At 38.3% G+C, this 14379-nt stretch overlaps 1 protein-coding gene across 1 annotated transcript in view; it reads right to left on the bottom strand.

The window, feature by feature from the left end:
* The window catches only part of LOC146617421 (exostosin-1), a 378284-nt gene that overhangs the window by 29913 nt on the left and 333992 nt on the right, over positions 1-14379 (bottom strand). The window contains exons 7-9 of the mRNA XM_085373085.1: positions 14120-14252; positions 9263-9381; positions 8202-8297 (exon numbers count right to left, since the gene is read on the bottom strand). Coding sequence (XP_085229211.1) covers positions 8202-8297; positions 9263-9381; positions 14120-14252 — 348 coding nt within the window. The remainder of the gene's footprint in view (positions 1-8201; positions 8298-9262; positions 9382-14119; positions 14253-14379) is intronic.

Here is a 14379-nt window from a genome sequence, read left to right as displayed (position 1 = left end):
AGTTAGCCAGCCAGTCTACCAGTCCGCTAAGTCCAGCCAGCCAGCCAGCCAGCCATCCATCCTATCATCTGTTGTCTACATATTCAATAAACCTCGTTCTGCACCACGAGTCCTGCATGTGGGTCATCCCTTCCTCGCCTCCGCACACGAGCCCTGACAATATAATAAAGTCAAAGTCAAAGTCAGCTGAGTATTGTGCAGTAAAAAAGGGGAAAAAACAGCCATGTGTTAGTCATGTGTTTGCGCTGACACTGACATAAATGGGGTTAAAAAGCCACTAAACTATAATTTAAATGAAAGAGAAATGTAATTACTTCTGTAATTAATTACCTCTGCCTGTAGTGATAAAGCCAAAGAAAAAAAGGCCCCAACAACAGGCCTTAACAGAAGCCATTTTGACATGGCATTGCAGGGCAAAATTAATAACATCAATTATGGCCCTGTTCCATTTACATGGGCCAAGATGTGACACACTTAATAGAATGTGCCCATAATTAATTTAAACAATTATGCCTGTGTTTACCCTGCTATGACAATCAAAAAAGGCTCACAGTTTCCTACTTCTCAGCATACCGTTGTTGTAATTTGATGACTCTCAACTTTACGATTCTTATGGAAAACGAGTTGAGTCACGTTGAGTCGACCCGAGTAGGTACTAATTCAGTTCCCTCTTACCACTATCATAAACCTTTGGAAACTCCTCATAATAAACCCACAACAACAGTAGAAAATGAAGTTGGGAGTTTTTGTTGAACTGATAGAGACCACAAGTATCGTGACCTCTGTACAATGACAGCACTTGTTCTTTTGGCTCTATGATAAGACAGATGTCTTGTTTTCTGGAGATTTGATGTAGTAGAAGATTTATAAAACTATGCTACATTACACCTTCATTATAGGAACATGCCTGCTGTCACATGTGTATTCACCAACTCTCTGATATCAAGTGATATTCCAAAATAAATATAGCTATATTTATATTGTCATTATTTTTGCACACGCTGGTCTGATAAATCCTGGAACACCACCCACACTGGGAAAAAAATCCTCAGTAATGGCTCAGGGACAAAGAGCACAGGGCATTTACCTGGCCTTCATAACCTCCAGGTACCAAACCCGCTTGAGCAGAAGCTGTAGATGAAGCCCAATCCATGGTGGCGTCACCTCACAACAGGACTCAAAGGACCCAATATTCTAGTCCCAGACTGCACCAGAGGATGAGAGCATGTGTCCATGCCTCACAATAAATACTTTTTGTGCAGTTTTTGATCACTTTGAACACATCTATTTTATGCTCCTTCGCTGTAATTTAAATGCACAACTAAGAAATGAGGACCGATTTTCAAGATGAACTTATAAACATAAAATTCATTGCTTGAAGGCAGGAGAGGTGATATTAAGAGTACATCGATAAAGCTGTAGTCAACATATAACCAGCAGCAGAGGGGAGTATATTGACCACTTCTTTGATCATATTGATTTGTCTGTCATAAATGCTTATCAAGGAGGTCTAATGACGAGGAGCCACTTGTTTCTGATCAACCAGTAATTTTCTCTTTAAGCATATTGCAGTGCTTAACTAGTTGGTGAGTAAACAAAACAAAGACAATAATTTGCAGAAACTACTTAAAGAACTACTTTTCCTAAGTCATCTGACCTTAATCCCATTGATCATTTATGAGCGACACTTGGACACTCAGAGAGCAGAGAATTTCTGATGTCACATGTTGTCACAAGTCAACATGGCCTACCGTACAGCACATAATTGTGGAATTCATGCAGTGAAAATCAACTGAATTATAATCAAACCCAAAATGAAAGCATGACTGTCAATAGTGGTCTCTGACCTTTGGACGCCATGTTAACATATAGCAATAACATTTCCTACAAACTGCTGTCATGGAAGCAAATTTGGATGCACACTGTACTGCCAAAAGTATTTAATCGTCTGCCTTCACATTCTTATGAACTTAAGTAACATCCCATTCTTAGTCCATATGGTTTAATATGATGTTGCTTCACCATTTGCAGATATAAGAGTTTCAATTATTCTTTGCTTTCCACAATGTGGTTTTGTTCACCCCACCCCCTTACTTTAGTGTTACCAGTAACACGTTTTTAGTTTTAACAGCTCTTAAATTAACATAACAAACATTTTTCATCACCAAATTCAGTTAAGTGGGTCGTTCAGTGGGTCTTTCATTTATTTGCTCATTCAGTGGGCCAAACGGGGTGGAGGTGGATTCAGAATCAGAATCAGAATCAGAAAGGGTTTTATTGCCAAATGTTGAGCGGGTTTACAACATTAGGAAATTGCTGCGGTGCTTCAGTGCAAACATACTGTTATAAATACTGTTATTATTCCCATTCATTTCCTATGGCAGTCACCTTTGACTGGAAACACCACAGAGTTTCTGGTCAAACAAAGTTTATTAAAACACTCAAAATTCAGTGAAAGAGGTGCTCATCACTTTTTTATATATTCAAGTGCATAGTGTGGAGGATGTCATGAGGCCTTGAGGCAATCAGATGTAAAACACCATATTTTAATTTGTAAATCGGTCAGATTTGACCCGAACAAGCAAGGTTGTGTTCATGTGAATTTTTGGTGCAGCACTTTCTTTGCAACCAATCTTACCCAACTACAGCCAGTAACTTCCAGCAAAAACTTGCCAACTGGTCAAGAAATACATATTTTTTCCATAGTAACCATAGTTTCCCAATTGGTTGTTGACCAGTCCCAAATCTATGAGGGTCTACTTAAATTTAATTAAAATGAGCTCATTTAAGTATGAGAACTTCTCAGAAATAATCAAGTAAATTAAAGAGTCGTTTGAATACTTACTGAAAGGTGACTCTGAACGTACTTGAGAAAAAATAACACTGAAGGTAAGCGCAGGACAGAGGTTGAGGATAGAGAGACTGAAGGAAAGAGGGGAAGTAAAAGCTTGTAGATGGAGTGCATCCACTCAGCATTACAGAGTAGATACACTCATAACCAACAGCAAATTACTCTGCTGCTGTGCTCTGCTGAGGCAAATGACAAACTTTCTCTCTCTCTATGTGTGTGTGTGTGTGTGTATTGTTGCTACAGAGGGAGCAAACACAGCGTGCACTTGGAAGGAAATACTGTGAAGAGCATCTGTCTGGGCTGCATGACAATATACCACATGTCTAATTATAGGACCACACATACACATGGTCGCTGAGATGCGTTTTACTGTCACCAGCGGAGACATTGTTCTTTCATTTCAAGAGGGAGACGTTTACATGAAAACAAACAGAAGCAATTAGACGACTAAGAGATTGACATAGAGAGAGAAACATGCTGGCATGTATGGAGGCTTCATTTAGTAAGTGAGTATCTGACTTAGTGCATTTTAAGAAGCTCAGTTGGTTAAAGTATTTAAAAAATGTGACATTTTTCTTCTGTTTATTAAATATACCGTAACAACTATGAGTTTTTACAGCATGTATATGTAGATAGAGGCAGAGTACAACCCAGTAATATTGCAAATGAGAACAAACGAAACAAAGTCACACTCTTGGCTTTGCTCTAATATCTAACAATCAAAGCTCACACTGCTTCAAATTTATCATTAAGAGTCTATTTAAACTTGAAATAGCACTGGATTAGAATTTAGTTGACAAAGGAAAAGAGCATTATACATCATTCCCTCCCTCTGCTGCATGATCATAGGACTTCAGGTAGGATTAAATGAAAATATACTCAATATCTGCTTTTAATTAAACCTAGAACTTGGTGTGGAAAACAGATATAATGAGGTTCATTCATGTTTCTCTTTTTTTTTCATTCCAAGGACATTACAGTGGTGTTAATGAGAGAAGGGAGACCTTTTTCACTCTTTCTTTACATATTTTATCCTTCTAATCAAGTGATTAAAGCAGGCTACATATAAAAGACAGACTTAGACTGACATCACCTACCCCGTCTTTAACTGATGACGTAGGAACCCTGCTTCCAGGTCCAAACTGCTCTGTGTTTATTAAAGGTGTTGTGTTTTTAACGTTTTAATGCTTTGTATCTTGTTCTGTTAGATCTGAACAAGCCCCTAAAAACAGTCAGTGATCACTGTCGGCCTCTTTCGGTTTTTATTACCACTGTTCATTTTGAAGCTCAGTTTTTAAAACCTTACGTGTAACTACAGCCCAGCCCATGCAGCAGTATATTAATGACTAACCTCATACTGTGGATGGATTATCTCAGTTGTTCTCCTGACTGAAGTTTTGTCCGTTTACAGCATCCTGCCATGAAATTGCATTTGTCCCTAACCGTTGGGAACCCTCACGTTAACTTTTATCAAGTGGAAAAAGGTTAACGTTCACCCTCAAGCTTCACTGTGTTTATGTTATTCTAACATATCTGTGTCGCTAGTGATCACGTAGCAAATCATTATATACCAGCTAGCCAAACTTCAGTAACCCTACAAAAGTCACTGCTGTTTAGTTTTCTGTCTTCATTTATGTTGGAAGTGATAGCAGAGCTGTACATTTAAAAATTTCAGAAATCTCTCAGTCAGAACATGGTATATTATGATAAACTAGTGAGCTAACTCCCTGCTAACTTCAAACTCCATTAAATTTAATAAATTCTTTTTTCGTGGCTGCCTGGATGTTAAAGTTAATTGTTACACCTGGTAAAGCAGCAATGCTGATCGTTTTATTAAAGATGAAAGACTTTAGACAGTTTGAAACTCTCAGTGATGCCACAGAGTTTGTTTGACTTTGGGACCTGAAGCGGAGTTTGGACCCAACACAGGCAGCTGTAGCCGTCTGCTGAAAGGAGTCAGTGAACTGGAGCTGAGCAGACACTGTGTTTGTGCTGTTGGCACTTTTTGGAGCATTTTAATGACATTGCCTGAAAAATGATATGGGTTGCTGTTTGCTACAGTCTGTTTAACAAGTTTGTGTTTCATTTTTTGTGTTTGAAAATGTAATATTTTGTCAGTCTGTTATTTAGTACTAATTAGCAGGTAGTTGTTTCTGTGTTTTCACCCATATGCCAATGTTGAGGCTTCAAAATGCAGATTCACAAACCAACATTACAATGTCACAGTGGCAATACTCATTTTTTACATGTTTTACAGGGCTATGAGGCTTTAAACAAGGGACTTGTAATTAATATGGACCCAATAAATGTGGCAGGATTTGATTTAACACTATGTCAACCCAGCCTAAAAACTACAATCTACAATTACATCATTTTCGGTTTGATATTTTTAGATTAAGAGTCCCAGTCTCTGATTACAGTTCAGAACAAAAAGCTTGAAAGCTTGAAAAGAAAGCGACTCGAGTTTTTCTAGGTTTTGAAGATCCATGAGACGTCTTCACATTCTTCAGCTCTTGGGTGGTCCGCTGGGGTTTATTATGTGTGAATATCCCTCAGTTGTTCCAGAACTGAAGAAGCACAAACAAAATAAAACAAACAAACAAAACAAACCCACTCTGAAAACATGTGGTGTGCTTTAAAACACAATGCAACCACATGCTTATTTATTTCCAATCAAAACTATAACCTTTTCTTAATTTTAAACAAGTGCTGTGAGTGCCAAAGCAAAATCGATAAAAACGAACAGTGTGTGTGAGGTTGTTTTTCTTCCAGAACAGGAAGAAATGCAATAATTTTATACCAAGCGATATATCTTATCGCTTTCCTGTTGTTCAACAAGGAAATGAGTGAGTTTTTAACACTACCAGATGTGAAGAAACTAGCAGGACATAATCAGGACCAAAGAGACATCCACACATTCCTGTAGAGTGTAAATCAGCAACAGTAACTGAAAACATCTGTGATGTAAATCAGGGTCTTTAAAACCCATCTGACTAAACCAATTCAAAAGTCTGTAATGCATTATTATTAGTAGTAGTATATGTAGTGTGAGAAAGACTGCTTGCTTTAGTGTTAGGAGCAGCAGTCTTATGGTCACTAATAATGGTGATATGTAGTCATTTCATACTCGCTGTAGGGTAGATGGTTGGTGTATTTCAGCTTCACTGAGCCATAATCCTGACCCACTCTTGTATTTATTTTGCTGTTAATATAATAACAATATATAAGACTGAGAACATCTGGCATCCCCAGAGGTATTTTGCTGCATTTACTGAATCATTAATCATGGACCGAGACTCTAAACAGAGCAAAATTCCTCGCTGCAAAACACTAAACACATATTAAAGACTCATTTTTAAAATCAGAGACTATTGTTGCAATGAGAGTGTATTTGGTCTACAGCAACGTTTAAGTAATGCTTCTAAAGTTCTCCAATGATTCCAGCAGAACATTCCATCGTTAACCATACAGGGGTAGAATTATCTTATGATTTGTGGTGATAAAGTTTTTCATTCATTTAAAAGTGAATGATATCTTTTCCAAGAATCTTCATCATCTTAAAGATGTCGAAGAAGCTCCTTTAAGCAATTATTTTGGTGTTCCTCCACCTCCAAAGAAATGTCAGAAGGAGTCCAAACCGCAAAAGAAGCGCATATTCTCAGAAAAGTGGTTGCAGGAGGTGAGCTGGCTTCAAACAAATGATGAACGCACAGAGATCTGGTGCAGAATATGCCGTGAAAATCCCACTCTAGCGGACAAAAGCAGTGCCTTTTATATGTCTGTGAAGGTTCTCAGTCATCCAGGTCATTGCAGTCAAAGGAGCTTGCAAAGAAAAGCGTCTGGACTTCTTTAAGTTGCTTAAAGACGTTTCACCTCTCATCCGAGAAGCTTCTTCAGTTCTAAGGACAAGGCGTTCTGGGCATGCGGTACAGTGTAGCGAGGAATGCCCAGACCTCTACATGCATGGCACAACATAGAAGAGCCACCTCCACGGGACAGAACTCAGCAGTCCATCTGCATCTTAAGGATAAAGGACACTCTTTCGAGGATGCCAATGTTCACATTTTGGACAGAGAGGACAGATGGTTTGAAAGAGGAGTGAAAGAAGCCATTTATGTCCACTGTGAGCGACCATCTTTGAACAGAGGCGGTGGTTTACGACACCAACTCTCTGCCATCTATAATCCAGTTTTGAGTTCCCTCCCCAGACGCCTTAACGCCCACTCACATCCTGGGCCATCTGACCTCAGGAAATCACATGATAAGGTGGGGCCAGGTATCACAATGAGCTCACCTGAAACCCTGGCTGATTGGGACCCACACCCAGTTTCACACCTTGGCTCATGTGATTAGAGGATCATCAGGGGATCCTTTTGTCCCTCTTTGGGGGGAAACTCCCACTAGGTTTAAATCTGGGACTCCCCACCATTTGACCTTAGAACTGAAGAAGCTTCTCGGATGAGAGGTGAAACGTCTTCAAGCAACTTAAACAAGTCCAGGCGCTTTTCTTTCCAAGCTCCTTTGACAGTGCCTTTTATATGTACGCAAACGCGCATTGAAACTTCTTATCTGGTGCGCGTCTTTTATTTTGACAGCGCATGCGCACCTGCGGACCACTTATGTGCACTCCTGTTTATTAATCATAAAAGATTACTGACAGTTATGCCTCACAGGCCTAGAACCTATTGAACACCCTCCAGCAATCTCCAGTCAATATGAAAATGTGTTCCTCGACTGGCTGGTGGCTGTTGGATGATACTGGCTGTTGCTGGGTAAAAAAAAGTGGGTGCTAAATTAAAAGCCATCTTGTAACTGCTTTGGCTGCGTTACTTCGAAGAGAAACGGTCTGGGATTGCTTTTTTTTTTACCTCTCACTATCGCTGGGTGAGGAGGTAGCGAGTGCTTGCAGACAGTGTCAGCATCTTCCATGTAATCTGCTTATGACCACAGTCATTGCAAGGAGGTTTCGAGTTCGGCCCCATTAACTTCTTTGCAATGAATTTCACCTAGTGACCGCCAGCAATCTCCAGCCATCACTCAGCAACCACCAGGTGAATATATTTTCCTTAAACTTCATAAAACTGGTATAAAATGTGCAAACTATATAACACAGTGTAAGTTTACAGCATCTAATCCTATAGCTTTATGATATTCTCATTTATGTTATTGTTATTTATTTTTTTTGTGTGTTATTGTTTTCCATCTTCCTCTAACACAGCTCCCAGAACATCAGCTGAGTGTTTCAGTCGCTTTCATATCTGGCGTGCCCCTAAGCAGGTCAGTTTTTAAAGTTTTTAAATTTAAATCTATTTTAATACATAATGGATGTAAAAAAGTCAACAGCCATTACCTTGGTCTGTCCTTCAATGACAGTGAGAGGCACACTGGTGGAGGGCCACTTGTTTCTAGGAGGTAAAGGCTTGTCGCAGTTCCATAAAACCACAATCTGTGTGGGGAAAGAACATGGTGTCCATTAATATTATACAAGCCCAAACATTGTTGTGAATAGGCTTCTCCACAGAAGGTTTTGAATGAGCTGATATTCCTCATAATGAAATGTCCGTCCTATTTTTCAAGAAGCAAAGACCAGCCAGGGGCTTCTGCTTTACAGAGAACCCTTGCTAAAGAATACCTTATTATCAGAGTGAGTACATATATAATCTTTAGTGCCAGAATACAAAAAATGTTCTTATTCCATTAGCCTGTGAGTGCGTGAACTGTGTTAGTCATCACCGAGTTTGTTTCAAAAGCTATTGCACTTTCAGTATATTTACATGTACATGAATATTTATAGTAAAGCTTAATTCAACATATTTCATTAAAAAAAATCCACATTATATAAGAGACTGCTTATGCAACAGACCTTTAGTCCTCAGGTATTACTCTAGTGCCTTTTTCTAGTACTTTTTATAACATGTGTAGAATAATAAAGCTTGTTTAAAAGCTTTCTAGATAAATTACGGCGGTCAAGAAGACTTGTGTGAAGATTTAAAGCAAATTATCAAAAAACAAACATTATATTTGGTATGTTATTTGAAAAAGGAGCAGAAACTGGAATATAAAACCTACAATAATCACTTATCTACTTTCTCATTTTTTAGACCTTTTTTAAAAAAAAAATTTTTTTTGATTTTCTTACTGTTATATGAGGAAAACATAATGAAGGAATGGAAACGTAGGAATGAGACAAAAGAAAAGGGAAATAAGGAGGGAGGAGATATGGAGAGACAAGGTTATAGAAGAAACACATTGATAACATAAACATCAACTGTCAAGTCAAACATTTTAGATCACTGAGAATTAACACCTCCTGACACTGTTTGCATTTCACTGCATATATGTGAAACCATTCTTTCATCTTTTTCCTGAACCGCAGCAGAAATCACAGCAAAGTTCAGACACATATCCCACCTGTGCACAGAACTTGGACTTGGCTACAGCGATGATGAGCTTCACCACAGGGGATATCTGGGACTGCAGAGGAGTTACCATATGGATCACAGTGGTGAACTGCTGCGATGGGCTCTTACCTGCACAAACATACCCATACTTCACAAACAGCTGTCATGTGTAAACTGCATTTAGGCTCTTAAAACAACAACAACAACAACACAAAAAAACCCAAAACACAGATTTGTGCAGATGTAGCTCTCCATAAAGCTCCATCACGGTTAACTGGACACAGAGTGCTCCACGCTGCACCCGTCATCCATCTTTATGACAGCATATATACCCCCTGGTTCAGATGGCTGACCATGAGTAAACATGTCTAATCCAAGAGTGAACAGTTTGCTTTGAGTCTCTTTTACTCAATTGCAAATGATGCTGATTTGTTTCTATAATGGGTATTTCTGTTTCTACAACACTTGTTAGATACTCTCTTGCATTTTACCAAAACAAACAAATGAACCAAACAGAACAAAAAGAGAAGCAGCAAAGCAGAATGAATTGAAGCTTCTTTGACAAATGGTATTCAGAAAAGAGTGGGATGGGAAGAGTTGTAATTTTGAGAACCTTATTCTCCCTGTGGCAAACCTGTGTCAGAAAAATGTATTGATATAATAAAGCACGAGCTTCTTAATACATCTTCTGTTTCAAAATAGATTGATCTATTATTGTCAAATATTACAGGATTTAATTCACATTAATGTTATTAAGATGGCTGAGAATATAGAAAACATACACTATTTTTGCACTGTAAACTTTGCTGCATTCATAATCACTGCAAACATTATCTGACTAGTATTAAATCGTTCCACAAGGCTTTCATGGGGCAAGAAATGATCAGAAATATCACACAAACAGCAACAAATTGTAGTCTGTGTAAATACTGATGGTGATTTTCTTCTTCTTAATCTGATTAGCAAATAAGTTGTGTAAACTGTGAATATTTGGCAGCTGTGAGCTGTGTAATTAGTCTAAATACCCTAATAATCTCACAACAGCACTTTGTAATACACTCTAGTACACGAGGACGCATTCTAATCATCTCGCCATTTATAATTATTACATTATTATAAATTATTATAAATTAATGTTTCATAATTGAACATATGAAACAAAGAGGTTCATAATGAAGAAAAATAAAAATATAACATTAAAGTTCTGTGAAAAGCAGAGGTTCCAGGAAACACTAGCTAATACAACCTCAATTCCAAAAAGGCTGAATAACAAAATGCAATGGTTTGTCATAAACACACATTTTGACATTTTCACAATAAACAGTGTTATAGAAATACATTTGCTTCCTTCCTGATTTCTTTTTGTGTGTGTATATTTCTCACACTTTCACATTTCGAATCGTCAAGCAAATTTAAGGCAAGATGACCTACGTATGATAGTTTTTAAACAATTTGATCTATAAAGGAAAAAGATTGTTTAAACCTACCTCGCCCAGGTGAAAACCTAATTGGCCCCTAAACATAATAACAACTTGTGCTGCTCTTGGTAGGAAGAACTGCAATTAAGCATTTGCGATAACTGTCAGTGAGTCCTCTACATGTATTTTTGTCTACTCTAAGATGCTCTTTTTATACCCCATCATGTTACTGACTTGTTGCCAATAAACCTAATTAGAATCACAATGTTCCTCCTGCTCTTTCTTTTTAGTATCACTTACTATTCCAGCCTTTCCAGCTCTAATTTTAACTTTTTTGAAGTCGTTACATTTTACAAAGATTCTCATCCTCTGTTTTGCAATTCAAAATAATGGAATCCATCCATCAGTACTTATGCATGAGACATCTATAATTTAGCTTTTATTTAACGTCATTTCAATAAGTTCCAATAACATTATTTGACAGAGTGAAAATCTTCCATCATATTAAAGGTACTGGGTGTTAACATAGATTTTTGTTCTCTTTTACATGTTTAGCATGTTTACCAAGTGATCACATGGAATTTATTTGCTGTCGTTTCCTTCACTTCAAGAAGACCAAAAACTCTAAATTGCAGCAAAACTGCTTCTATTCTATTTTTACACACTGCCAGAAAGTAATTACAAAAAGTTAGATATCCCATGTGAGCAGCTAAAATGAGGATTGCAAAAATCTATAATAGATAAATGGGCAGGTAGATGTGGAAACACACACACAGAAACACTGAACACTCAGAGCAGCCAAAGAAGGCCAGGACTGCAGGCACATGGCATGGCAAGTGTTGGGTGCATTTGGGAATAGGGGAAAACACTTCCTCATGGATAAGTGCAGCCAGAGTGCTCTTTAGTGTTGCTCTATCCATCTCTCTGACACTGGGCCCCCTGACCAGCCATCTCAGGTGGGCTTAGTGGTATTTATGGAAGCATGAGCTCTGCCCTTGTGGGGGTCACATAAATAGGGTTAAACCTTCTGTTTCTTGAAAATAGCTAAGCCATGTTAATTTCTGTTAAACGGCATGTTTCCGTTTTTTTTTAGTATCAAAACCCTGTAAACATTGAAACATTCAGTCATAGAACAGAATGGAAGCTCTCTGAAATCAGATCATAAGGGGACATAAAGGACCTTACTCAAGTCTGAAATATTCAAAAGTTGAGAAGTTAACTTTGGAGGGATTTTGTAATTCTTAACAAATAATCAATTTCATAAAACAAGATAAGATGCAGTTAATTGCCTAGATGGATAGATTTGTTCTGGGTTCAAAAGCTGCAGATGCATACTACATAGAAAAAGAATAAAATAGAATACAATAAATTAACATGTACACAACTCAGCCACTGCCATAGTCCAAAAGTGAGCACACATATCTTAAACTTCTTGAAACACAGCCCGAGCAGTGTTCACTGTATTGGTCTGTCAAAGATGTTTTAAAGTTCTTAAACAAAAATTTTCTTAAGCAAATAGTCCTAAATACACTACGGTCTAGTGTTACTTGGAAAAATCAGAGCCTTGAGCCAGGAGTTTTACGCAACCAGTACCTTAGTGGTGTCTTGAGAGCAACTTTGCAACTCAGTTCTCATCTAGTACACTGGGACTAACTGACTTTGACAAAGCATTTGCTGATTTCAACTATATGTATAATTTAAAAGACAGAAAATCAGCATACATCAAATTTTCTCCCATCTTTAGTCACACTTTTATACTGACATGTCCTGCAAGCCGATCTGAAACTCAACACCATTAAAAAAAACTACAAATGTCAAACGAGCTATAAAATAGATGCTATATATAGATGCTATATTGGAACAGTATTGATCTGATACATCAATTTCTAGAATATTAACACAATCTTCTTTTGTTTATATAATTTGAAGAAGCTGCAGAGCACAGATGACTGGACTCCTTTTCACACACTAAAATAAAACTGTAACTTGAGGCATCTGATAGCGATGTCTTACTTGTCCCAAGGCCGCTATGTATTGACATTAAGCCAAACTTTTTTAAACTATCAGGCCCAAGTTGCAACAGCTTTGCCATGAAAACTTATGGGAAGGTATCAGAGTGAGACCGTCTTATACACGGCGCTGACGAAAAGTTATTCCCCCAGCAGCAGCGCCGGTGATGGCGGCAGCAAAAATAGTGATTTACTGCAGAGGTGTAAACAAAACTGCTCCATCTTTGGTTCTCCTCTCTCTTCCTTCTAACCCTTGTGTCCACAATTCCTCAGAGAAAGACAAACATCGATCTGAGTTACAGCCTCAGACTACTGAGAGTCTCTCTGGTCTGCACACCCACATAAACATGCACATATAGAAGCCTTATTTCTTTCCCTGCAGCTTCAAGTTTCTGAACTATGCCCCAACAGGAGTCTTGCAAAATTTTACGTATACATTTTAAAAACAATATTGCAGAATTTTATTACAGCTGCCGTTGTTAACCACTTATCTGACCTGTCATAAGTCATGCTGCTTGTACATTCACTGTTTTAGGCTCTATAGACAGCAGTTTCTAGCACAGTTTAGGCAGCCAATGAAGTCCAAGTTGACTGGATTTGAAATTTGTTGGTAAACACATCCTCATTTTACAATTTTTTTACTCAGTGATATGGTCATTGTGTTCAGAGGCGAAAACTTTCAGAAAAACACAGGAATTGTCACAGAAACTTCTCTGTCACTGATCAAGGCTTTATGATACTGACAGCATCTGTTGAGCCTTCCTGGCTGTCAGTGACAATTCTGATATTTCCCTGAAAGAAAAGGGAATGTTTTGGATTCCAACAAAAACGAAAATGTGGCCACGTAATCGTTGTTTGCATGATGTGTCCTCCAGCTGTTAATATGATTGTGCCAAGGAGAACACTTAATGAAAACAAATAACAGAAAAACTGCGGCCATGCATCACAGCCCGGATTCAGTAATTATCATATATGTATCAAACTTGAGTTTATTAGCTCTGTGTCACAGGAAGTGGCATGCAATAAACTGAGTGACCTTTAGGCACCTTGAGACATTCAAGGGTATTTGTTTAAATCCTGTAAATCGCGAGCTGGATCTGCAGCAAACCTGACTTTTCCCCAGCACATGCACCACACTGTGGTTCATGTTTTGTGCCTCCTCTGACAAAAGGTACTCATCACTACTGAGCAGAAACACCCCACAACCCTTCTTGTTTTGAGGAAACCACACAGGTCAGGAACACTGCACAGCCCCCATCAAAGTTGCTGTGATCCTGACCTGCTTATTTCTCCAACGTGGTAAATCTAAGTGATCCTTCTCTTATTGGCAAGTACACTGCATTCCAGTTATTCACCTGTGCTGCAGCTAAGTCATTAAACAACAACCTATACCATCTGTGCTACACTGAAATGACTCTTACGGAAAGCTTATGTACTCACCCAGTAGAGCATAGTAAAAAGGAAACTGGGCGGCGTCAGTTGAGTACTGAGGGAGTGCATACAGACCACCAGGTAGGGAATTCCACAACAAACGGTTTCTGGATATAAGGGAGTCCACGCGGTCCTGGATGATCTGGATGAAGCAGAGAGGTAAAGCAGAAAGGAGGATGTGTGAAGAAAAAGAAGAATAAGATCAGGGAAACTTGTATTTTTTTTTTCAGTCAAACTGAAAAATCAATTGCCTGAAATTGCCCCCTTAA

Source organism: Diplotaxodon limnothrissa, linkage group LG15 (assembly GCF_057381915.1).
Source record: "Diplotaxodon limnothrissa isolate DT_005_m linkage group LG15, D_limnothrissa_male_GT1.1, whole genome shotgun sequence".
Taxonomy (NCBI): Eukaryota; Metazoa; Chordata; class Actinopteri; order Cichliformes; family Cichlidae; genus Diplotaxodon; species Diplotaxodon limnothrissa.
This window is presented reverse-complemented; position numbering and strand designations above follow the sequence as displayed.